Source organism: Rhinoderma darwinii, chromosome 7 (genome assembly GCF_050947455.1).
Source record: "Rhinoderma darwinii isolate aRhiDar2 chromosome 7, aRhiDar2.hap1, whole genome shotgun sequence".
Taxonomy (NCBI): Eukaryota; Metazoa; Chordata; class Amphibia; order Anura; family Rhinodermatidae; genus Rhinoderma; species Rhinoderma darwinii.
Window position 1 is genome coordinate 117,163,034 of NC_134693.1, and position 26,922 is coordinate 117,189,955.

The 26,922-nt window shown below is 44.1% G+C and overlaps 1 protein-coding gene across 1 annotated transcript in view; it reads right to left on the minus strand.

Moving 5' to 3' along the window:
• The window catches only part of DCP1A (decapping mRNA 1A), a 79,345-nt gene that overhangs the window by 38,800 nt on the left and 13,623 nt on the right, over positions 1-26,922 (minus strand). Inside the window, exons 4-5 of the mRNA XM_075833898.1 lie at positions 11,636-11,702; positions 831-954 (exon numbers count right to left, since the gene is read on the minus strand). Of these exons, the coding sequence (XP_075690013.1) occupies positions 831-954; positions 11,636-11,702 (191 nt within the window). The remainder of the gene's footprint in view (positions 1-830; positions 955-11,635; positions 11,703-26,922) is intronic.

Genomic DNA, 26,922 nt, shown 5'->3' on the forward strand with positions numbered 1-26,922 from the left:
TATTACTGCCTGTCCGTTTAAAACGGACAGGCATCTGCTAGATCATGCCTGCGGCATGATCTAGCAGGCAGTCGCTCCAGGCAGACCTGGGGGCCTTTATGAGGCCCCCGGCTGCCATGGGAGACAGAGACACTCGGCGATCTTATCGCCGGGTGTCGGTGGGATGAGAGGAAGCTCCCTCCCTCTCTCCAAAACCACTCAGATGCGGTGCTCGCTATTGAGCACCGCATCTGAGGGGTTAAACAGGTGAGATCGATACGAATATCGATCTCACACGGCAGAGCAGGGACGCCCTCAGCTGAGAGCAGGGAGATTTGACAGTTCCCTGCTCTGTTTACTTATTCCGATGCCGCGACGTAAAAAAAGTCTATGGCATCGGAATAAGGCCCGTTAGTGACCGACGTAAAGACTATGGGCCGGTCACTAACGGGTTAAATAAAATGACACTAATCTCGAACTATATAGTCTGTATTATTGCCCATTGCAGTATTCTCCAGGCCTCTAAGCTCAAGCTTGCCACGATGATTTGTATTCTGGAAAGTATAGTCTTTCCACAAAGCTTCCTAGATGGAGGAAAAATTAACATCTACTGCATTGTAGAAGCCAAGATGACAGGGGTCCGACGACTGTTTCCAATTGCAACCAGCAGAATTGCATGTAGCTTTTGAGTTAAAAGTAAATTTAAATATCACAAAGCAAAAAGGAACACAAACGCCACACATTCGACACTAACGTAGGAGGAGAACTTCTGTATAAAAGTGTATAAAGTATATTCAGTTCTATATTTATGAACACACACAAACACGAAAAAAATAAAAAAATTTATTCACCTTTTCGTACTCATTTTTGGCTTTACTCAGCATCTCTAAGATGTCTATTGGTCCGGTATGGCAGGCAATTGTGCCGGTAGGGCTCTTCCTATTCTTTACTCTTGCTGATTCCTGTTTCACCACACTGCAAATATAAAACAAGTAGGAAAAGTCATACGATACTCTTTTCTTAAAATATTAAAGTAACAAGTATAAATCGAGATTATCTGGTTATATTCCAGCCAATAAGCTTTGACGCAAAATAAGTTCTTTTTAGCATTGTAATATTACAAGTAATAGCTGAAGTTCATGATCGACAGGGTTTTACTTTTATCCTACAGGTATTAAAGTGGTTCTGTAGTATTATAAAAATATGGCTTATTACCAGGCAAGGGCATAGGTAGGATGCCCCGTGATGCTGGATGAGGTGATGGTATAGTGTGTGCTGAGCCAGCAGAGCTGGGAGATCGATCACTGCAGAAAGGGTCATTTAGGCACTCTGCATTAATCTGGAAGGAGCACTGTGCCGGGTGGAAATCTTGGGAAGTAACCATAAGGCTAGGGATTTGGCCGCGACACAGGTGACGCAAACAAATATCGCTGTGCGCCCCAGTGTGCGTTGCACATAATTGAAGTCAAGACCCGACAGTCGCGAGAAATCCAGCAGAGTTCCAACGCAGCCACATTGACTTTCAATATGATGCAGGCAGGGGCACACAACAGTCTTCAGCCACGCAACCTGTGTGGTCCCTGTGTAATACGAAATACACGAGAGAAAAGTCAGCTGAACTCACCAATAGCGGATTATCTCGTGAATCAGGACCTCCCCACTGTCCCCCAACATCTAACAGCAACTTTGAGAAATAAAAGTTATGGATTTCAAAATGCAGTGAGAGATTGGCTGCCCCATTAAAGGTTGTTCCTGAATTTTACAATCAACGCGGCTATGGAGGATGCCCAGTCTTATGTAAAGATCTCAGTTTGCCCCCCCTGTAGGTAGTGCCACACAGCCCCCCCTGTAGGTAGTGCCACACAGCCCCCCCCCTGTAGGTAGTGCCACACAGCCCCCCCCCCTGTAGGTAGTGCCACACAGCCCCCCCCCTGTAGGTAGTGCCACACAGCCCCCCCCTGTAGGTAGTGCCACACAGCCCTCCCTGTAGATGGCACCCCCACCCCACCTTCCTGTACATAGTGCCACTGTAGCTCCCTGAATGAGAGGAATCCCCCTGTGGCCAGGGATTTCGCTCTTGGACGGAGTGCTTAATGTCTCAGTCCATATATGGACAGCGACATCAGGGGCAACTCCGGAAGAGGAATCCCTCTCCACAGCGTTGCCGTGGGGGTGCCTACGGAGGTGGGGGGTGCTATCTACAAGGGGGCTGCAAAAAATCTCCCCCTCCTTACATGCACTTCACACTGTGGATAGACCACACGGTCGTGGTTCAGAGGAGTGTCGCGGCACCCCTTGAGGGTTACTCATGGTACCGGTTGGGAACTATTGTACTAGAGTCATGCAAGAAAAACCTGGAGTGAGTATGTAACAACCCTCTATACAGCAGTCCCGCAAGTTACAATAGCCTCAGGTTACAATATCTTCAACTTGCGGCGTTTGTATTTGGCTGGAAGATCCAGCCAATCAACATGGGCACTTTACTGGTAAAACACCTGTATTACTGAAGTGCATGCACTGATTGGCTGTCTACTAGCGCCTCTACAGCTATCTATTTGCACCAGGATGAGTTGCTCCTTTGGACACCAGGTGGGGGCGGTTATATGTTATTTGTCTAGTACACTGTGTACTGTCCAGGCTCCTGTCCTCATTATAGAAAGTGACTTACACCTTCTAGCAGCTCTCTGACTTTTATATGTATTGTCTTGCTTGATCTGTATTAGTGCAGATTTTTTTCTTATTTTTGGTTAATATTTTGTGGGCTATGAAACAAATTCGTTTTCCAGTGTTACACCTCTTGCACACGACAGAGATCGGGCCGTGAAAAACGGTCCAAGTGTCGGCTGTATTTACCGGCCGACCGCGGTACTGGTGAACGGGACTCCTGCCATCATAGACATTTATGATGCTAGGAGATCCTGCATTCCCGCCGAACTGCTATTCTGTACAGTGTAATTTTGTTCAATACAAAAGAGCAGTTCCGAAAGGAGGCAGAGACTCCTAGCATCATAAAATGACTATGATGGCAGGAGTCCCGTTCACCTGCACCACCGTCAGGCCAGGAAATCTGTCCGACAGACGGACTGTTTTTCACAGCCCAAACTCTGTCGTGTGCAAGAGGCGTTAGGCTATGTTCACACGCTTAACAAAAAACTGATGTAAAATAAGGAGCTGTTTTCAAGGGAAAGCAGCCTCTGATTTGTTGCCGTTTTTTATGCATCAAGCGTTTTGATGCGTTTTTGTTATGGTCGTTTTTGGAGCAGCTTCTCTATTGACCCAATGAAAAACGGCTCAAGAAGGGACATGCACTTCTTTTTTATGGGGCGTTTTTTTACGTGCCGTTTTTACAAACTGTTGCGTAAAAAACGCCCCGTTGGAACGAAACCCAGTTTTCCCCATTAAAATAAATGGGCAGATGTTTGGAGGCGTTCAGCCGTTTGTCGGGGCGTTTACGGCCCAAAAAACAGCTGAAAATAGGCCTCGTATACCCTTAGGCCGTGTTCTCACAGGTTTTTTTTGCAGGCAGAAAAATCGGTCTCAATTTCTTCAGGAATTTTGAGGAACATTTTGACCTGCCTGCAATTGCTTGCCATCCAACTTACAATGCTTGTCCAGGACCCAACCAACCCCTGTATATCTAAATGCTCATTGAATTATAACCAAGTTATCACTGGTAACAAGATAACCAGCTTAAAATATATATATATATATATATATATATACACAAATTATGCCCAAATCTTTACCTACTATCTAAATAGAGATGTTACTAAACCCAACTGACCCTTCAAACTGAGCTTTTGCTTCACTAGCTAAACCCTTAGAGGCCAAAATCTAGCAATGACAATACATTATTAAACTCCGTCATATCCCTGCTGTAATCCTCTTTAATAAAACCCTATTAATCAACAAAACAAGCTTTGTATGGGAAGAGTGGCAGCCGAGCAGCTCCGTCACGTCTGAGGTCCTGTGCAGCACAGCTCACAGCAACGCCACAGGATGCCATCCAAACGATTCCCAAATGCGTCACTCATTCAAGTCACCATCTCTGCAGGTCCCAAACTGTCCACCAAGGTTGTAAATGCTGCTTAAGATGGACTGTCCAATGTTTCCCTACTACAGAGTCTAATTCAGATCAAGTGAATGAAATACAGTGCAGAGCTAATAAACGGAAATGCAACAACTAATAAGCACACTATTTGCTCAAACTAGATCAAAGGGGTTATACAATTCTCCAATCGACTTTCTGTATTAATTCCTCATGGTTTTTAAGATCTCGGCTTGCTGTTAGGGCTTATTCAGACGAACGTGATATACGTCCGTGCAACGCGCGTGATTTTCTGTTTACTAACATAGTGTCAATGATGGCGGCCCGCACGAAAATCACGCAGCCACGCATCATATGCTTCTGACACACAGAGCTGTTATGTATCTTTTGCGCAAGCAAAACGCACACGCTCGTGTGAATCTGGCCTTATCCTGTAGTAACATTTATTGTTTATCTACTGGAATTAAAATTCTGTCCTGGTCATGTGATGGACACAGGTGCCAGACTCTTTACAGTATCAGAACTGTGTCTTGCACATGTGTGTCCATCACATGACCACAGACCGATTTTGACATGTCAGTTAAAAAAAAAGAATGAAAAATTAAAAAAAAGGGTAAACTAAACTTCCAGAAAACTTAGGACCGGTCAGAAGTTCTCGGAACAAAAGATTTTTATTTTGTATTCAGATGAAAAATAAGGTTTACAAGAATGATTCGCCATGTCAGAACTTTTGATCGGTGGGGGCCCGGACGCGGAAACCCCCACCAATCGTTAAAACAAAGCGGCAGAAGCACTCTAGTGAACTGATCTGCTGGGTTTCTCATTGACTTTTTTCGGAAAGCCGATGTAGCGGTGTAGGGACTCAGAGGGTCTACGGGCCCGGACACCGTTACATCGGCTTTCCAAGTAAAGCTGGTGAGAAACTAAGCGGCTCAGCACTCACCCGAGCGCTCCTGCTGCTTCATTTTAGCGATCAGTCAGGGGTCTTCGTGCTCTGTCCACCACCCATCAAAACGTCTGACACGTCACTATGACAGGTCAGAAGTTGTCTGAAAGTTTAGTTACCCTTTAAGCCTATGGCCAGCTTTATCTAACAAGAAGTTTCATTTTTTTCTTTTTAAATCACTACAAAATTAACACTAAATATATGATACTGTACATAGATCCGTAAAAGTTTAACGTTAAGGTGGCAATGGATACGCCGGTGACACCATCAAATGTCAATCTATGGCACGAAAATGAAAAGTATCCAACGAAAATCATTTCATTACTGAGTTGTTTGGAAATTCTGATTTATCATTAAAGGATTGTGTATTTGAAGGTTAGAAAACAATATTTGAATACATTGATACATTGAACATTCGGAGTTTAAAATGTCTTTATTCCACTTACCAAGGAAACTTTTTGCCCCTTAAATGCCTTTTTAAGGTTATGCAGGAGCTCTGGAAATTGAATGTAAGAAAGCAGCACACTGACAGGTTAAGTTGTTCAGTGATACATGGGCATATACATTAGTAACACATTGTGATGAGGGGCAATGTATACAGTTTATCTTCCCTGCACATCACAGACTCCGAGAAACATAAAAATGAGTGAGATGCAGCGCTGCCTGGATTGGACTGTACTGCATCGCGGTGTAAGTAAACCTCCTCCTGTCCACCCTAACCAAATCAGGGATTTGGAGAAAACTCGAGTCTCAAGAAAATACACACGGGTTCTAAAAAATGGCATGGTTTCCGTTTCCTACTAATTAAAGGAGACTTAGAGACTGTCCATACTAATCCGCAATTTATTTTTTTTACCTTCGATACCAAAAGAATGTCAAAAACGGATGACAGAACAGAGTCCATTGACTTAAAAAAAGAAAAAAACGTATCCCCACTGGTCTTACAACAGAAGTTAATGATGGATAGGAAAACATTACATGCAACAGGTTTACTGCCCAGCGCAAACCACAGCCACCTCCTGACCCATCGTCCTGCCCACGGACAATGAGCCGACTGGAAAACTCAAATGTTGCCCTCAGACACATGTGGGTTTTTTTATTAGTCATCTGTGACATGGAGTTTATATACAGATCACGAAAGAAAAAAAAAAAGAAAAGAAAAAAAGGCAGTGAAAATGGTAAAGTAGCTTGTAGTCAAACAAATATCTAAAACCTTAGCTGAGCCGCTATAATGTAGAGGAACGATTAGATCTTTTTCAAGGAACCCCACAGTTGCCCCATTTCATGTGGGTCCTTGTATTTTCTGAAGTACTGGGACTACCGGCAGCCAGAGGATATCCAAAACACTGAAATATGAAAGCCTCATTACAAATAGGCGGAATATATACTCCAACCAATCAGGGTGCAGCATTAAATCTTTAGAAATAACAAAAAGGTCATACATATTTTTTTATAATAATAATTATAACTACAGAAACCATTCACAAATATCCTCTCAGTGATTACAAGTGCAAGAAATCTTGAATGAATTATACATTCAGGACGTTCCGATTTGCTGGCAAGTTCCGCATCCTGGGCAGCTGGCGAATTCTGTACAGATTTCACGGCTTCCAAATCTTTGAAATGGTAGGAGCAGATACCTTTGTAGGCTACAGAGACACCAGTTTCTTCAAAGGTAGTATAACAGAACTAAAAATATAATATATATAAAGTTTTAGCTATGTTATATGACGTTTGAAAGAACTGTTGTCAGGAGGTCCTTTATAGTACATTTTATTCTGACGCTCAAGAGTTGGAGTGGCGCCACATTTTTAAAAAAGCACGCACCTCTTAAAAATTCCATATTTTTAACTTTTTGACGGTGAGGAAATTAATTCAATGCCCTCTATAAGCAGGGGTAGATTTACACCAAAATTAATGCAATTTCCTCCAGTTCTGAATAATAAATCTGGTGTAACTGCTTCTCCTTTACAGACCACGCTCACTTTTCTCATCACTTACCAAAATTTTCTGCTAAAACGTTGCATTTCATCACTTGCGCCATTTTAGAGGTGACGTTTACATTAAAACCTGGGGTAAACCGCATCATACCTCAACCCGGTCTAATTGTTCCGTTTAGCTTTGGCTAAAGTGTATGTCCAGTTCCTGATGGAAGATTGAAAAGCCCTATAATTTGCAGAAATTGTCAGAGATTGACAAATTTCAAAAAAGCACATAATGCTGCTGGCAATATAAAATAAGATAATATTCGAATATATTTAACATATAAATTCCACCCAGGTCCCCCTACCATAGATCAGTCTATGGATGTAGTGGTGTGAACAATTACCAAGGGGGTCTCCACTTTACATTTACCAGTTGGTGCCCCCATAGCAATATTGAAACCATTAAAGGGTAACTAAACTTTTAAAAACACTTGCGACATGTCAAAAGTTTTGATGGGTGGGTGTCCTGAGATCGCTTCTGCCGCTTAGTTTTAGCGAACGATAGGGCTCAGATGAGCACTGTGCCGCTTAGTTTCAGAAGTTTTTTTTTTTTTTTTAGGAAAGCCAAGCGGTGTCTGGACTTCTAGACTTTCCATTGACCTCATACACTGCTCCGAGGAAAGCAGAGCAGGGTGGATCAGAAATTAGTGAGCACTGTGCCGCTTTGTTTTAGCGATCTGTGGGGGGTCTCCGTGCTTGGACCCACACCCATCAAAACTTCTGTCACGTGTACGGTGGGCCCAGTGCTAAGATCCGAACTGACCAGTCATGAACTTTTTGGGTAATGGAGCCGAATCTTACTCCTGGGAATCCAGTGTGGAATTACCCTTGGTCACAAGAGTCCATTCCTAAAATAAGTAAAGAGTGCAACGGACTTAATTGAATTACATAACTCTATTCATGTGCCCCACTTGGGTCTAATGCACAAGTTGAGAACCACTGGGTTAGTAGATATACAATAAAGAATGTGTCAAAGTCCATTCTTACCATCAAATAATCACATTTTCCAGGCTAACACCCCCTACTCTTCTTCATGGCAATACCACAGATTCCAGTCTAATGGAGTTTCCCAATTCCAGCATTTTATTTGTACCAGAACTACTTCGTAAAGCAGGTGGCGAAACACGTGTTAGCCCTTATTCACACGACAGGGTTTCCCGGCCGGGTGACGGCCGTTCATAAAACGGCTGTCACCCGGCTGCAGTAGGAACAATAGACCCCTAATGGGGCTATTCACACCACCGATTTTTTGACGGGCCGGGAAAACCGGCCGTCAAAAAATGGGACATGCCCTATTTTCAGCCGTTCACCCGGCCGCCCGGCTCCCATAGAAGTCTATGGGGCCCGGTAATACACGGCCATCCCCAGAATGTGTCACGAGTGACGGCTGTGTCTACCGTCGCTCGCTCTCTCCTCACAGCGCAGAGTGCATGTGAGGAGGAGGAGTTTATGCCATTCGGACGAATGGCTGTACGCTGGAGGAAAGTTTCTACAATGTGGGGGGTGCTGTATACAGGGGTACTGTGTGGCAGAGCCCGGGTGTACAGCAGGTGGAAGGGAGCGCTGCGCTGGCTCCCTTCCCCTGCTTGTTTTAAAAGCGCCCTGGCCCGGCGACACCTCCCAGGGCCGATGGCGCCGCTAGCAGCTGCTGCTGTAGCGACACCACTATAGCAGAGCAGGGAGGCATTTCCCTGCTCTTCTATGTGCTAGCCCCACTTTAGCTCCCTGAAGGAGCGGAATCCCCGTGTGTTCGGGAATTCTGCTCCTGGACAGAGCGCTTGATGTCTCTGTCCATATATGGACAGAGACATCAGGGGAAACTCCTGAAGCGGAATGCAAGGAACACTCTGTGACTGGGGATTCCACACCAGGCGAAGCCAGTAACGTTCAGTGACCATAAATGGACAGAGACTACTGTGGCTTTTCCTGAAGTGGAATTACCGGCCACATGGGGATTCCCCTTCAGGAGTTGCCCCTGATGTCACTGTCCAGATATTCCCGGCCCGGAACGGATGCAACGCGGATGCAAACCGGCCGGGAAAAACGGCCGATTTTATCGGCCGACACTCGGACTCAGTCGGGACCCTGTCGTGTGAATAAGGCTTTAGGGTCCCCCTCTTTTGGTCTGTATTCTGTCCTTTTTGTGCCTGTCTAGTTTAATGGTTTTCCCTAACATGACACTTGTCAGTCTAGGGCTGCTGCATTTATTGTTCAGGCACTTGCACTTTGCTGTATTTATTCATGCATTTCTTTCTATAGGAGGTTTTTAGTAATTATGTGTGGGGATCCTTGTATCATGGGTTTGTCGTTCCACTTTATATTCTGTATTTTATCTTGTATCTAATAAAAGATGTTATATTTTGCATTATACTGGTCATCCTGCCTCTATTTTGTGATAGGAGTATTTACTTAGTAAAGCAGTCTGTGGTAATGTATTGGATAGTTTGTGGATTTGCTATAAATCAGCTTCTGGAGATAGATCAGTTTTTTTGAAGAAACAGATTTGTATCTGCTGTGCCATGTGCACAATATAAAGTCACATATCATTGGGTACCAATAATTCATCAAGCAGATTATTTCTTCCACTTCAGATAAGGAAGCGAGGACAAAATTAATTGGAGAGAGCTCTAAAAGAGACGGAAGTCTGTTGTACATCATCTATCATGTAGAAGCAAGCAGGGTCCTTTCCAGCCAAAGCATGTACCGCGGAGCAGAATTTACCCTGCCAGATGATCTAAGCATTGCGGAATCAGGAACACAATTAATTGAGCCTCCTGACCGGGAGCATGAGCATCTGGCGGTGTGCAGTAACATGACAACCCACCGACTTCAAGAGACACTGGTTCAGTGCAGAATCCTTCATAAAGTCTGTTCCCCATTATATCGTCCTCCACCACAGCAATACGTATACCACGACCTTTACCATATTGCCAACTTAAGCTGGGTCCGCACGTAGTGGATTTACTGCCGCAGCAAATCCACAAGAAGCCACGATGCAATCCGCAATTGCAATTCCACACCAATAGTACGATATCAGTGGAAACCAGGTGAGCATCTTAAAAAAAACAAAAAAACAAAACTATACTCCCCTCCCTTGGCAACGCTTCCCTGGCCCACCCCGGTGTCTATACACCAAGCCTCCAGAAACGGTGCCGTCACATGCGACATGACACGTCATAGCTGGAGGCCAGGTGTACAGACACGGGTAGGGCCAGAGAAGAGTTGCCATGGTAGGGGAGCATAGTTTTTTTAGTTTCATTTTAAACTATCTGGACTTGCACACAGCGCCGCCCCCCCCCAATTGAATACCGTGGTACCGCAGAAGACCCTTTGTGGTTCTCACTGGAAGCCCAAGATTGTCACCCCTCCAGTCTGCACAACTTACTTTAGACCCATCAAAATTTGCATTCCACAACCCAATTTTAAAACCTATAAAATCAATACTATTTGTGTCTATGGGATAAGGTCAAACATTTAGGACTATTCTCTTCACGTTTCCCACTACTTCGTATATATTTGCCCCCCCCCCTCTTTGCTCCAGCTGTTCGATGAGGACTTACATTAGTCGAAAATTTACTATCCCTTAAAAGGGGTTTTACCCATCCTTGTAGGACAAATACCGCATCATGGCTGGAGAATTTTTTTCGATACTTACAGTAAGAATTTTCTTAGCTCCCTCCTGAAAAAATACTAACTAACCACTAAGTCTCACCTCCTTTGAGTAAAGATGCCACGCCAACACCCCATGCTCAGGGCCTTATATTCTTTTACTTAATTGTGTCCAAATATCCAGGGGACTAAAATACACCCCCCCCCCCCACACACACCTTACGCAGGGAGATGCAAAGGACGATGGTAGCCACCTCGCAAACCTAGTGACAGAAGATTTGGAAAAGCACAGTGAAAAGTTCTATCAACACACTCATACTGGAGTCCTGTTACAAAGGATTGCTCTGTTTGTACCTGGTTCCTACTAGAAATGCCCATGTTGTGCCTGGTTACTCCACCCGGCACCATGCCTCACATTTGTTGGGTATGCTTCTGACTTCATGAGATGGTATGATTTCAAACAGTCACGGGCTACACTTTCGAGCAAACGCCGATGGGAAGCTCTACTCAAAAATTTACCTGAGAGCCTTCCTCGCACTAGACTAAACTTTTGTTTCACTTTTCTTTTTAGCTGTAAACTTGAAGGCAGCAGACCCTGGACTTCTCTCAAGTCAAACAGAGACTAAATTGCAATATGATGAATGAAAAACGTGCTGCCCTGCCTCGAGGAGAAGATCAAAACCTTTGAACGGACATAAGAGCCCTGGAAAACCTATGCTTTTCTCTCCTCTTAGACGGGAAAGGGTGTAAAAGAGCCTAATCTATTGTGCCCTTTTAGACCAGGCGTTTGTTGTGCGGATATTGCTTAATGCCCTGTACACCTTGTATTGTTGGGTACAACTTTATTAAACACCAATGACTTAAAATTAAAAAAAAATTAAAAATAAACTTTGTTCGGAAGTAAACAAAAGGTTCAAAAGTTTGTTACTGGTTTCGGACATATTTCAATGGAGAAACAAGACAGAAACATCAGTAGATTGCCTCTGTTCAGCATCTATTAACAAGTCACTTGCAGAAGAGCACCATGTCTAAGACTTCAAGCGTAGGAGACTCAACAATCATACTCACTGGGTCATCAGCTTCGCAATCCTCTGGCAGTCATTCATGTCATAAAACCAGATACTGTAAATGGACACTGAAAAAGATAGAGACACATAAAAACCATAAGATAAGTGTTGCTATCATCCCTAATGTGTCTTCTCCAACCACATGAGATAACTACAAACCACCCAGAGGCCGCACATTCTCAAGAACACGATCAGTTTATTATGTTTAACATTATGAAGGGTGTGTCCGGTTTCTGCAAATTATTATTTTTTTTTGTAGATTTAAAAAAGTTAGCACATTTTCCAATATACCATCTGGATTAATTCCGAATAGTTTTCAAGATCTCTGCTTGTTGTTATTCAGTAGGAATATTTAGTTTAAAAAAAATAACAATTCTGTCCATGGTCATGTGATGGACACAGGTGCACGGACGGCTCGTTACAGTACGTGTATCAGAGTTGTATCTTCTAACAATCCCAATACATGACCATGGACTTCAACTTATCAATTGGAAGCAAACAATGAATGAAAATCATCCTAAAAATCTTGCTATTTTCCCTCTGGCCACTGAGCCTCACAATAGCCTGGCACTTCCTGTTCTGTAGCGATCACTTCTTAGCAGCCATCTGATTATCATCACAGGCAGGATTACAATGTAAGGTAACCTTTAAAGGGAAGGTGTCATGGAAATTATTTTTTTTATATAATATTGCTTTTAGTATGTTATTAAAATACATTTTATTTGTGTTCTTGTGTTGTACTTTTTATTTTTTTCTTACTTTTACTTCTCTATGGGGGCTGCCATTTTTTTTTCATCTCTGTAGGTGTCGATTAACGACACATACAGAGATGGAATACGGCACATACATCCCCAACGAGAATGCGAACAGGAGCCGTTCCATTCACTATAGCGTACGCCGTCTGTGTGGGAACGGCGTGTGCGCCGCTCCCACACAGACCAAAAGGAAGGTCTTCGGCAGAGCGAAATCCGGCGCAATTTTCATGTGGACCAGAAGCCGCGGCCGGACAGTAAGATGACGACTTCCGGTCCACATGTTCAAGGCAGCGAAGACGCAAGGTATAGGAGCAGGTAAGTTATGTTTGTGTATGTGATGTGTGTTATGTTCGTGTTATACTGTCTGATTACCACTGTATCTAATCCTCCTAGACTGTGCATTCGCTCAGAAAATGGCAGCACACAGTGTAGGAGGTTTGAAGATTCAACCCCCTCCTTCTCCTGGCACTAGCCAGAATAAGGGAGGGGGGATTGTGTGAGGACACTAGAGCGAGTGTGTCTACCCCAAATTTGCAGAATAAAAGCAATGAGGTTGCTTTACCACATTGCCAATGCTGCAATTTTGGGAATTACAGAAAACAGACTAGAAAAAAATAAAATATGTATCAGTATCAGGTTTTAATTTAAAAAAAAAAAAAAAAAAAAAAAAAGATATAGGTGATCCATTCCCTTTAACTGGTTGCCGACACAGGACGAGTATGCTCGTCCTGAGCGGCGAGCACTTCGCGCATTAGGACGAGCATACTCATCCTGTGTGACAGCCGTCCCTGCCGTCTCTGTGTGTGCGATCGAGAGCGGGGCAACGGCTGTAATCCACAGCCACGGCCCCGCTCTGACAGCGGAGAGGAGAGAAACATCTTCTCTCCGCTGTTAACCCTTTGAACGCCGCGATGACAGCTGATCGCGGCGTTCAAGGAGAGGGGACTGCACATTGATCGCGTCACAGAAAATAACTGACGCGATCAAAGCCCACAACTCGTATGGCCAGACAGCCCAGGGTCCAGTGAAGGACCCCAGGGCTGTCTGAACATATTTCCTGTTAGGGCATACTGAGGTATGCCCCAACAACTGCCTGTGTATATATAGACATATTTGGTATCTCCACGACCGTAACAACCTGTACAACAAACGTATAACATTATTTATGATGATCGGTGTATGGTGTAAAAAAAAAAAAAATTACTACAACTGCTGCGCAACTGCTTTTTTTTCCCTGCATTTTAATCTAATTAAACATTTCTAGAAATTAAACGATAATGTATTTGTACCAAAAAATGGTACCTACATAAAGTACAACTCGTCCCGCAAAAAACAAAGTCTCATACAACTACGTCGTACAAAAAATAAAAGCGTTATGAGCGTCGGGATGCAAAGAGGGAAATGTAAAAAAAATTGCTCTGTCCTCAAGGCCAAAATTGGCCGTGTCCTTAAGGGGTTAAAAGGGTTTGTATGAGATTATATAAACATGGCAGCTTTCTTCCAGAAACCGCACCACTCTTGCCCAAGGGTTGTGTGCATTATTGCACATATGCCCCATTCCAGTTGCAGTTCCATACACAGCCTATGTCGCTGTTTCTGGAAGAAAATAGCCATGTCTCTAACCTTATATAACCCCTTTGGGGTTGGAGCTGGGCTCACATCCATGTATAATCAATACAAGGTAGATTGTAAGGTTTACAACCATCCCCATTTCTACTCCACACGACACCTGTACAGATTCCCAGAACATTGGCAGCGTTTAGTTTATGTAAAGACGTTGTAAAAAAATGAGGCTGAGCAGCCCCGGTTATCCCCCTGATGGGACAATATCACATTTCTAAAAAAGCATCAGACATTACAAACCTTAAAGAGGCTCTGTCACCAGATTTTGCAACCCCCATCTGCTATTGCAGCAGATCGGCGCTGCAATGTAGATTACAGTAACGTTTTTATTTTTAAAAAACGAGCATTTTTGGCCAAGTTATGACCATTTTTGTAATTATGCAAATGAGGCTTGCAAAAGTCCAAGTGGGTGTGTTTAAAAGTACAAGTCCAAGTGGGCGTGTATTAGGTGCGTACATCGGGGCGTTTTTAATACTTTTACTAGCTGGGCGCTGTGAAGAGAAGTAACATCCTCTTCTCTTCAGAACGCCCAGCTTGTGACAGTGCAGATCTGTGACGTCACTCACAGGTCCTGCATCGTGACGGCCACATCGGCAGCAGAGGCTACAGTTGATTCTGCAGCAGCATCAGCGTTTGCAGGTAAGATCGACTTACCTGCAAACGCTGATGCTGCTGCAGAATCAGCTGTAGCCTCTGGTGCCGATGTGGCCGTCACGATGCAGGACCTGTGAGTGACGTCACAGATCTGCACTGTCACAAGCTGGGCGTTCTGAAGAGAAGAGGATGTTACTTCTCATCAGAGCGCCCAGCTAGTAAAAGTATTAAAAACGCCCCGATGTACGCACATAATACACGCCCAGTTGGACTTGTACTTTTAAACACACCCACTTGGACTTTTGCAAGCCTCATTTGCATAACTACAAAAATGGTCATAACTTGGCCAAAAATGCTCGTTTTTTTAAAATAAAAACGTTACTGTAATCTACATTGCAGCGCCTATCTGCGGCAATAGCAGATAGGGGTTGCAAAATCTGGTGACAGAGCCTCTTTAAATCACCTAATGTGTCAAAAGGTTCCACGGCTGTCACAAAAAGCCCTCAGCCCTGGCGAAGATACAACGTCCAGACCCACAACACAAATCCCACTTCACTCAACTGACAGCCATCCAAACAAAGCCTTGGGAAGCTTTCCAAAGTTTACACATTACTGCAAGGTTTTCAGCACGGAAACTCTTCATCCAAAATATATTAAAAGTTACAATACCCTTCGGTTCATTTAACAAAGCAGTAAATGGACAAATTAACCAAATGCCACTATTTGACCGAGTCAGATGGTCTGTAGACACAGTAAAACAGTTTTGCCTTCTTCCGTAGAGTGCCAACCTCTTACTTAAAAAGGGAATCTGTTGGCAGATGAGGCTTCAAAACTGTTCACTGAGCGATATGGGGGGACGGCATTCAATGTTTGATTACCCCCAGCGTGGTGGTCGCAAGTGCCACACTCTGCTCTGAGCGATGGCTATAGTGGCCAATCAGGAGACCGCTAGAGCCGTCACTCAGAGCAGAGGGACAGGGCTGGCAGCGTGCCGTGCAGGAGAAGTTGCACATCAGGTGCCCAACTTAGCAGCCTTTGTGATCGTTGTGCCGGGAGAACAAAACCTAATTTTCTAGGTCATGCAGCTTGCATGACCGAGACAAAAGGTATTTCTGCACTCCCCTATATAGATCTGTTAGGAGTGTTGAGGCCTAAAAACTGGTGACATATTCCCTTTAAAGTTCGGTGTGATGTGGACAGTTTCAGAATGACATCAATAAGCCGATAGTAAATTTAGCAGAAGAATATGTGCACATAATATAGAATAGAATTTGGGAAGATTACACGGCAGCACAACTATGAAAACATAAAATGTGTTGTCCAGTCACGTCACCCAATCACTGTATAATAACAAGTTCTGCAACTTTCTATTATACTTTGTGTTTCAATACTGCAGTGTTTCCACAATCCCTGCTTACTATCAGGGAATGGAAACCACCCATCTAGTTTACATTCCAAGACTTAGGCTTCATTTACATCTGCGTCAGGACTCCATTCATGGGTTCCGTCGGACCTTTCCAGTCAGGGGAACCCATGAACGAAACCCAAACTGAAAACAAACGGAATCACCACCATTGATTTCAACGGTGACTGATCCGGTGCAAATGGTTTCCGTTTGTCACTGTTGCGTAAGGGGTCTGCCGTTTTGACAGAATCAATACCGTAGTCAACTGCTCTATTCATTTTGTCAAAATGACGGAACCCTTACACAACGGTGACAAACAGAAACCATTTGCACCGGATCTTTCACCATTGAAATCAACGGTGATGCAAACGGAAACGTATGGTTGTCGTTTGTTTCAGTTTGGATTCCGTTCATGGGTTCCCCGGACCGTTGGCTCTGACGGAACCCATGAACGGAGCCCCGACACAGATGTGAACGAAACCTTAAACTCCTACTTCCCTAGTCATATTAAAAAAAGAAAAGGAAACCAACAGAGTCTATTACAATGTATACATAAACCTGGAGTTATTTATGCTGTTGCTGTGATGGGGCCGGGTTCACACAGTTTTTTGCAGGCGGAAAATCTGCCTCAAAATTCTGTTTGGAAGTTTGAGGCAGATTTTCCTCTGCCAGCACGCCGATTGTCGCTGCGTTTTTCGCCCGCGGCCATAAAACAGCGAAATACGCTTTTTCTGCCTCCCATTGATGTCAATGGGAGGTCAGAGGCGTAATCGCGCGAAGATAGAGAATGTCGCTTCTGTCTCCCGCGAGCCGGTTTTACTGCTCGCGGGAGAAAACCGCCCCCGCCTCCCATTGAAATCAATGGGAGGCATTTTCGGCCGTTTTTTGTGGAGCGGTTTCTGCGTCAAAAAACGCGTGCACCATGCACACACATTTTTTGCAGATAGCACACTGACCCATTAATTTCAACGGGACACATCCGTGTTTTTTGCGGATCCGTTGTTACATTCCACAAATTCCAGAACATGTCCTATCCCTGTCCGATTTGCGGACCCGTGCTGCTAGTCAAGACTGTTTCCGCAAAAATAACAGACAGCACACGAAAGCCATCTGTGTGCGGTCTGCATTTTGTGGATACCTTGTTCGAAAAATACCTGGGAAGTCTGAGGACGTGATCATCCTATCCGAACACAGACCGTTAAACCCGGGTGACACAGGAAAACAACACGCTCATAATATATGAACATGCGCAACGGCTGCGTAAGCAACTCAGGCATTATGGACCGGAATGCGAACACTAGGATCTGTAGTTTGTGCCCCGAACAACGACAACGGTCATGTGCATGAGGTCTTAAGCACATAGAGGATTGCGACTGGATATAGTGGAACAACTACTTAGCTGTGTAAGCAGTACTAGGTCGCAAGCCTATAAGAAGATTTCAATTCACTGACAGCAAGTACACATCTTCAAAACAGAGGGATTGAGACACAATGTACATTAGAAAACAAAAATATAAATAGAAGGCAGCAGAAGTCCAGACTCCAGCAATAGATAGGAAAGTCCACAAACAACGTATATAATATGCGGCTGCCCTCTGGGTACATCGTGTCCAACATACTCACAATATTGTTAGAACAAAGCGCACATCAAATCAAGTTTAACAACGAGGCACGCGGAGCCTGCTTTTGGCGCAAGACCGTGCTGAGGATCAGTGTGCAACGTTTGTTAAACTGAATAAAACAAAAGCTTTTTATTATAATATGGTGAGTATATGGAATACGGTCAGACGGGGACCGCATGTGGGTGAAACCCTGCTCACTTGCCAGGGACCGCACAATTTTGTTAGTATTGATCTGTTGGGAGCAGGAAAAAGGGGCAAGTGTCATGATCTGAGCGACTGACCAGGGACAATTTGTTAGCGTCTTCTAAAACGGCAGGTCTTATGGGCTGTCCCTGGCTTTCAGTGGTTAGTACCTACCAGAAGTGGTCTAAGGAAGGACAACCCGGTGAACCGGAAGCAGCTTAATGGGCACCTAAGGCTCAATGATGCGAATAGGAAGCGAAGGCTCGCACGATGTGAACCCATGTACATTGACTAAAGCGCCTACGATGGGCACGTGATCATCAGAAATAGACATGTCGGCGGAGGCAGTGTGATACTTTGGGCAATGTTCTGCTGGGAAACCTTGGGTCCTGGCATTCATGTAGATGTTGCTTTAACACTTATCACCTACCTAAACATTGTTGCAGACCAAGTACACCCCTTCATGGCAACGGGATTCCCTAATGGCGGTGGCCTCTTTCAGCAGAATAACGCGGCCTGCCACACTGCAAAGATTGTTCCGGAATGGCTTTAGGAAGAAGAAGTGTTCAAGGGGTTGACTCCAAATCTGAACCTGATTTAGTACTGAAAAAACAAATCCAATCTATGGAGGCCGCACCTCACAATTTACAGGGCTTAAGGATCTTCTGCTAATGTCTTGGTGCCAGATACCACAGGATATCTTAAGGCCCTGTTCACACAGAGTTTTTTTGACAAGTTTTTTGGCGCAGAAACCGCTCCGCAAAACTCGTAAAAAAATGCCTCCCATTGATTTCAATGGGAGGCGGAGGAGTGTTTTTTACCGCGAGCGGAAAAACCGCCTCGCGGTAAAAAGAAGCGCCATGACCTATCTTGAGGCGGTTTCAATCAGTGTGTATATATATATATATATATATATATATATATATATACACATACATACATTAAAAAAAAAAAATATGTTACGTGAGAGAAAACTGAAAGATAATCACTACCCATACAAGACGACTGAGACTGGAGGACAACAGACATGAAAGTAGCACAGTCACAAGACAATACATTTCATTATAGAGTTATTCCACTTCCCATAAGATACATTGAGGATAACTGTACAGTAATTATCCACAATAGGGTCCATTCAGTTGGCGGTATGCAGCAATAAGAAAAAAAAAGGAAGATGAAGAACGCTGAGTGATAATGGGCAGCGAGATAATGAATGCCAGGAGCAGACTAGCTAAGCCCACAACTAGATCCCCAATCGTCATTTGTCTGCCAACATTGGAGGGCTCCTTCTGTGCTGCTGGCATGGAGTCACAGAAAATCCAGCAGAAGCATGGGATGCCATAGATTATACAGCAACAAGACATACCGTACACAGAAGATTCTGCCATCAGACACCCATGCACAACCTATACAATGCTTTCTGGCTAGCTGTCCAGATACATCCACATGTGAAATGAGCAGCACCGTAAACACAGAGACTTGCCGCTTGCCAGCAATGCTGTGCTATGAAAACCATGTGCATGTATACACACATTAACACACACACACACACACACACACACACACACACACACACACACACACACACACACACACACACACACACACACACACACACACACACACACACACACACACACACACACACACACACACACACACACACACACGTCAGTGGCAGGACCCAAAAACAATTTGAAATGTCAAACTACTGTGAATTAGACAACTCTCTGTCATTGATGCCCCCGTGTCCAGGTCAAATTTTCCATTTTTATATGCACTTCTTTAAACGATAATACCTTTGCAACCGCTATGAATATCACAACTATTTTTACAAGACTTATGAGGCTTTCATCTTCCAGATTAGTCTAACCAATTCCATGTTTTTAATTTTTATTATGAGCAGACAAATCACTACGTATATATATATATATATATATATATATATATATACACACACACACATACACATATATATGTACATACATACACCCCCTGGATTGCTGTGAGTGGAGGGCTATAAGGTATATATAGTGCCAATAGTTTGTAATTGGATTGAGAATTGGCTCAAGGACCGTATCCAGAGAGTTGTGGTCAGTGATTCCTACTCTGAATGGTCCCTGGATATAAGTGGTGTACCCCAGGGTTCAGTGCTGGGACCACTATTATTCTACTTATATATTAATGATATAGAGGATGGGATTAATAGCACGATTTCTATTTTTGCAGATGACACCAAGTTATGCAGTAATGTTCAGTCTATGGAAGATGTTCGTGAATTGCAAGCTGATTTGGACACACAGAGTTTGGGCGTCCACTTGGCAAATAAGCTTTAATGTAGATAAATGTAAAGTCATGCACCTGAGTACGAACAATCTGCATGCATCATATGTCCTAGGGGGAGCTACACTGGGGGAGTCACTTGTTGTGAAGGATCTGGGTGTACTTGTAAATCATAAACTCAATAACAGCATGTAATGTCAATCAGCTGCATCAAAGGCCAGCAAGATATTGTCGTGTATCAAAAGAGGCATGGACTCACGGGACAGGGATGTATTATTACCACTTTACAAAGCATTACTGAGGCCTCATCTAGAATATGCAGTTCAGTTCTGGGCTCCAGTTCATAGAAAGGATGCCCTGGAGTTGGAAAAAATACAAAGAAGAGCAATGAAGCTAATAAGGGGCATGGGGAATGTAAGTTATGAGGAAAGATTAAAAGAATTAAACCTATTTAGCCTTGAGAAAAGACGACTAAGGGGGCACATGATTAACTTATATAAATATATTAATGGCACATACAAAAAATATGGTGAAATCCTGTTCCTTGTAAAGCCCCCTCAAAAAACAAGGGGGCACTCCCTCCCTCTGGAGAAAAAAAGATTCAACCTGCAGAGGCGACAAGGCTTCTTTACTGTGAGAACTGTGAATCTATGGAATAGTCACCGCAGGAGCCGTCACAGCAGGGACAGTAGATGGCTTTAAAAAAAGGGTTAGATAATTTCCTAGAACGAAAAAATATTAGCTCCTATGTCAATATGTAGAAATTTTTCCTGTCCCTTGGGATGGGTTATTCCCATCTTATAAAGTGATGTCCAACCTCTGGGACCACCACCAAGCCTGAGAATAAAGGGGCCGCACTGCAGTTCACTGCACAGCAGGGGGAGGGGGCTAGAGTGTCGCTATGCAGGGAAAAACAGTCAAGGGAACGAGGCGAAGAAAGCGCTCCGGCCTCTTCAGTCTCAGGATCAATGGAGGTCCTGGTGATATTTTAGCACTTTTGAAGATGGACATATCTATTAACATAAATATATAGATTAATCCAGAAATCAACCCACGGGAGCTTGACAGTTTCAGCATTTGAATTTATCCTTCTATATCGTTAATCAGGCGGTTGTCATCGGAAAACAACCCCTTTCAGATCAGAGCTGCCATGGCAGTAAGCGGATTGCCTGTGGTCCGGCTCTTGGCACCCCAAGCAAACCTGTGAAAAGCCACAGCCAGCCTGACATTTCCCCTGCAGTACCTCATTAAAGGTTTACCGTTGTAATACGGGTGCAAAAACTAAACCAGATTAAGTTTGAACGCAACTACTACGTATACAAATCAAAGGATTTCTCTGAACAACAGCTGTAGCTTCCAACCCAGAAGTGGGACCTGCACCTATCAGGCATATTCTATGGATATACCACGGGGATACCGCTATAGAATTGTTTTTCCACTACAATGAGACAACCCCTTTAACTGGTTCCCGACCGCTGGCTGTATATTTACGGCCTGCGGTCAGGGTCCTTAAAACCCGAGCCATAGACTTTTTACGGCTCGGGTTTTAACTTGCTGCCTGCGCGATCGGGCAGCTGAATGTCGGGTCTCCGGCTGTCAGTGACTGCCGGGGACCCTGAGGAGAGGATAGAAGCAGCTTTCACTGCTTCTGTCTTCTCCGATGTGTTTTTACACAGCGTTCAATGAACGCTGTGTATAGGAATAGAGACTGCAGCAGCGGCGCTGTCTCTATTCCTCCCGGTGATCATGTGACAGGTCACATGATCGCCGGGTGCCATTAGTGACAGACTGCTGCTGGGTCTTACTAGACCCAGCACAGCCCTATTAGTGACAATCGTCACTATGAGAGGGCTGATTTCCCCTGTAACTGGGGCTGCTGTGCAGCTCCAGTTACAGTGGAAAAGATGGTGTAAAAGAAAGAAAAAAATATATATAAAGTTCCCCAAAGGTCTTTTTTGACCTTTGGGGGACAGACCATAGTAATAAAAAAATAATAAAGTAAAGTGCAAAAAAAATTTAATAATAAATACACATAAAATACCCACCCCCAAAAAAAAAAACGTTCCCCCCGCCAATCATTGTTGCAACGCTAGCGCTGACCCAATTACCCTAATATAGACATGTAATATATTAAAATTTACGGTAGACAATGACGATCACAAATAAAAGGTCTATTTTAGGTTAAAACTATGTTATTACCCAAAAAAAATAGCTGAAACGTAAAAAAGCTTATTTTTTTACTATTATTTTCAAACTTTATGAATAAAAATTCTAAAATAGCAAAAAAGGTGTGTATAAAAACTATACAAAATGAAACCTGCATTGTCTACGGAAAAAACGTCGCAAAAATCACGTCGTTAGCCCAACAAATAAAAACGTTATAGCCATTTAACTAACACGTGCAAAAAATGGCTAAACGGTGTCTGGTCCTGAAGGCGCAAAATAGCCCGGTCCTGAACTGGTTAACAGTTGTCCACCCCAGCATCGGTTACCCAAGTAGGAGACAAACATAAAAAGAAGAAAGCAGCTCTAGGATTTCTACTTTTAGGCCCTGTTCACCCGGCAGATTTTGCATGGTGTGTCCCACAGCAAATTTAGGCCCCATACACACGACAGTATTTTTCATCAGTAATTACGGACCCATTCATTTCTATTGGCCACGTACACCTTTCAGTATTTTTACTGATGGGCGTCCGTGCTGAAAAAATTATAGAACCGGTCCTATTATTGTCAGTAATTACAGCAAGGACTCTCCAATAGAAGCCTATGGGAGTTTCCATAAATACGGACGGCTACTGATGTGCAGCCATACGGAAGCATTGCTAGGCAACATGTTGATGACATTATCTGCAACCTCCCTCTTTTTGTAAGGATCCGTATATACAGATGGAATACGGATGTCTACTGGGCCTTAGACTCGACTTCCTCCTTATTTTAAAGGGAAATGCTCTTTACCTTCCTTTGTGATCTTTTCCATGGATAAAATGTTAACTACATAGCAGACGTTAGCTAGACATTAACCCTTTCATGCAGACAATCTGTGGATTCACGTCTTATTCGCATATACCCCGCGCAGATCGGACGTGAATCTGCAGACCTCTCCTTCTGTCCTCATAGCGCTGGGCAGATCGCTGACACCGGTGGTGTCAGTGTCCGCGGCTCCCCAGCAACCTGTTCTGACAGCCGAACAAATTGGTTCGGCTACAGAGAATATGATCACCATTTTTAACTGTTTCCCGACCGCCCACAGTAAATTCACGTCGGCGCTGCACAGAGCACAGCAAGCGCCAACATGAATTTACTGTGGGCGGTCGGGAAAGAGTTCAAATTCACAGTGGATCTTAAAAGCGCGATCCGGGTGTCTCAGAGTAGTGCTGACACCCGGATAGCGCTGTTAACCCCTGCCTCTGGTCCTGGAAACATGATCGGGACCTGATTGGTTTCCGGTCCCGATCATGTGATCGCAGGGAAAGTTTGTTGTAGCAACAAACCGGAAAGTTTGTTGCTACAACAAACTTTCCCGGGGACCGATTGTGGGTGCTGCCATCAGTTGCATGGCAAAACCAGAGGCCATACAACGGCCTTCGGGTGTGCCATGCATGGAAGCCTATGAGGACCAGCTTCCTGTCACACTGACAGTTTATAACACGTTACACTACCTAGGTAGTGTAATGTATTATAGCAGCGATCAGTGCTGCAGGTCTAAAAGTAACAAAAGATAATTAAAAAAAAAGGTTTTAGAAAAGTGTAAAAACCAAAAATGCTTTTTTCCTATAATAAGCCTTTTATTATAGGAAAAAATGAACATTAAAGTACACATATTTGGTATCACCGCGTTCGTAACGACCCAAACTATAATATTATTTTTCCCGCACGGTGAACACCGCTAAAAAAAAATTTTAAAAAACAATACTAGCATCACTTTTCTTTTGTTCATCACCCCTCCCAAAATATAGAATAAAAAGTGATCAAAAAGTTGCATGTACCCCAAAGCAGTACCAATAAAAACTACAACCCGTCCCACAAAAAAACAAAGACCTTACACAGCTTTAACTGAAGAAAAAAAAAAAAAAAAGTTATGGCTCGCAGAATATGGTGACACAAAAAATAAAATAATTTTATAGAAAAGTGATTTTATTGCGCAAATGCCACAAAACATTAAAAAAACACTATATACATATGGTATCGCCGTAAACGTATCGAACCGCAGAATAAAGTAAAATGTCATTTAAAGCACACGGAGAACACTGTAAAAAAACAAAAAAAAAAAAGGGCAAAAGACATTTTCAAAATGTACGTTTTATTTGTGACTTTGATTGCCCCAAAAAACAAAAACAAACAAAAAAAAAATGATGTACCCTAAAATTGTATCAATGAAAACTACAGATTGTAACGTAACAAGTAAGCCCTCGCACAGCTCCGGAGGAGAAAAAATAAAAAAGTTCTGGTGCTCAGAATATAGCGATAGAAATTGTGTAGAGCGTTCCAAAAGCGGATAAGATTGGGCATTTATCAGTGCGACACCGGCCACATATCTATGAATTATTATTTTATTTACCCCATTATTATACCCTCTTTTTATGCCCTGATGTTCTCTGCCCAGCTTACATATGCCCCCACATTATAAACTGAAATACCAGCAAAACCCCAAACAGAACAACTGCCAAGCAAAATCTGCGCTCCAAAAGCCAAATGTCGCTCCCTACCTTCTGAGCTCTGCCGTGGGTCCAAACAGCAGTTTATTTCCTCATATGGGGTATTGCCGTAATCGGGAGAAATATCTTTACAAGTTTTGGGGTGCTTTTTATTCTATATTCCTTGTAAAAAAATGTTTTTTATATTTTTCAGAAAAAAAGTAGATTTTCATTTTCAGAGACAAACTCCAATAAATATAGCAAAATAAGGCCTCATGCACACGACCGTATTTTTTACCATCCGTAAAAACGGCCGTTTATACGGCTCCATGGTCACACGTATTCCACCCGTATTGCACCCGTTTTTACGGATCCGTGTCCGTAAATACGGTACCGTGTGCACCCGTATTCCACCCGTATTCCATCCGTATTTACGGATCCGTAAAAAAAAAGTGAGTGCCATGTTTTTCTCTTGAACTCTGAAAACAAATGTGGGCTGTGTTAGGGGCGTAACTAGGAAAGACTGGGCCCCATAGCAAACTTTTGACTGGGGGCCCCCCCCCTCCACTGGGTGTCACACAACCCCACCCCCCCTTGTAGATAGTGGGTTTATTACAGCCCCCCCCCTGTAGATAACGCCATACAACCCTCCCTGTAGATAACGCCATACAGTCCCCCTTTGTAGATATCTACAGAGGGGACTGTATGGCGTTATCTACAAAGGGGTCTGTATGTCGTTCTCTACAAAGGGGTCTGTATGGCGTTCTCTACAAAGGGGTCTGTATGGCGTTCTCTACAGGGGGGGCTGTATGGCGCTATCTACAGGGGGGCTGTATGGCGCTATCTACAGGGGGGGCTGTATGGCGTTATCTACAGGGGGGGCTGTATGGCGTTATCTACAGGGGGGGCTGTTTGGCGCTATCTACAGGGGGGCTGTATGGCGTTCTCTACAAAGGGGTCTGTATGGCGTTATCTACAAAGGGGTCTGTATGGCGTTCTCTACAAAGGGGTCTGTATGGCGTTCTCTACAAAGGGGTCTGTATGGCGTTCTCTACAAAGGGGTCTGTATGGCGCTATCTACAGGGGGGCTGTATGGCGCTATCTACAGGGGGGGCTGTATGGCGTTATCTACAGGGGGGGCTGTTTGGCGCTATCTACAGGGGGGCTGTATGGCGTTCTCTACAAAGGGGGCTGTATGGCGTTCTCTACAAAGGGGGCTGTATGGCGTTCTCTACAAAGGGGGCTGTATGGCGTTCTCTACAAAGGGGGCTGTATGGCGTTCTCTACAAAGGGGGCTGTATGGCGTTCTCTACAAAGGGGGCTGTATGGCGTTCTCTACAAAGGGGGCTGTATGGCGTTCTCTACAAAGGGGGCTGTATGGCGTTCTCTACAAAGGGGGCTGTATGGCGTTCTCTACAAAGGGGGCTGTATGGCGTTCTCTACAAAGGGGGCTGTATGGCGTTCTCTACAAAGGGGGCTGTATGGCGTTCTCTACAAAGGGGGCTGTATGGCGTTCTCTACAAAGGGGGCTGTATGGCGTTCTCTACAAAGGGGGCTGTATGGCGTTCTCTACAAAGGGGGCTGTATGGCGTTCTCTACAAAGGGGGCTGTATGGCGTTCTCTACAAAGGGGGCTGTATGGCGTTCTCTACAAAGGGGGCTGTATGGCGTTCTCTACAAAGGGGGCTGTATGGCGTTCTCTACAAAGGGGGCTGTATGGCGTTCTCTACAAAGGGGGCTGTATGGCGTTCTCTACAAAGGGGGCTGTATGGCGTTCTCTACAAAGGGGGCTGTATGGCGTTCTCTACAAAGGGGGCTGTATGGCGTTCTCTACAAAGGGGGCTGTATGGCGTTCTCTACAAAGGGGGCTGTATGGCGTTCTCTACAAAGGGGGCTGTATGGCGTTCTCTACAAAGGGGGCTGTATGGCGTTCTCTACAAAGGGGGCTGTATGGCGTTCTCTACAAAGGGGGCTGTATGGCGTTCTCTACAAAGGGGGCTGTATGGCGTTCTCTACAAAGGGGGCTGTATGGCGTTCTCTACAAAGGGGGCTGTATGGCGTTCTCTACAAAGGGGGCTGTATGGCGTTCTCTACAAAGGGGGCTGTATGGCGTTCTCTACAAAGGGGGCTGTATGGCGTTCTCTACAAAGGGGGCTGTATGGCGTTCTCTACAAAGGGGGCTGTATGGCG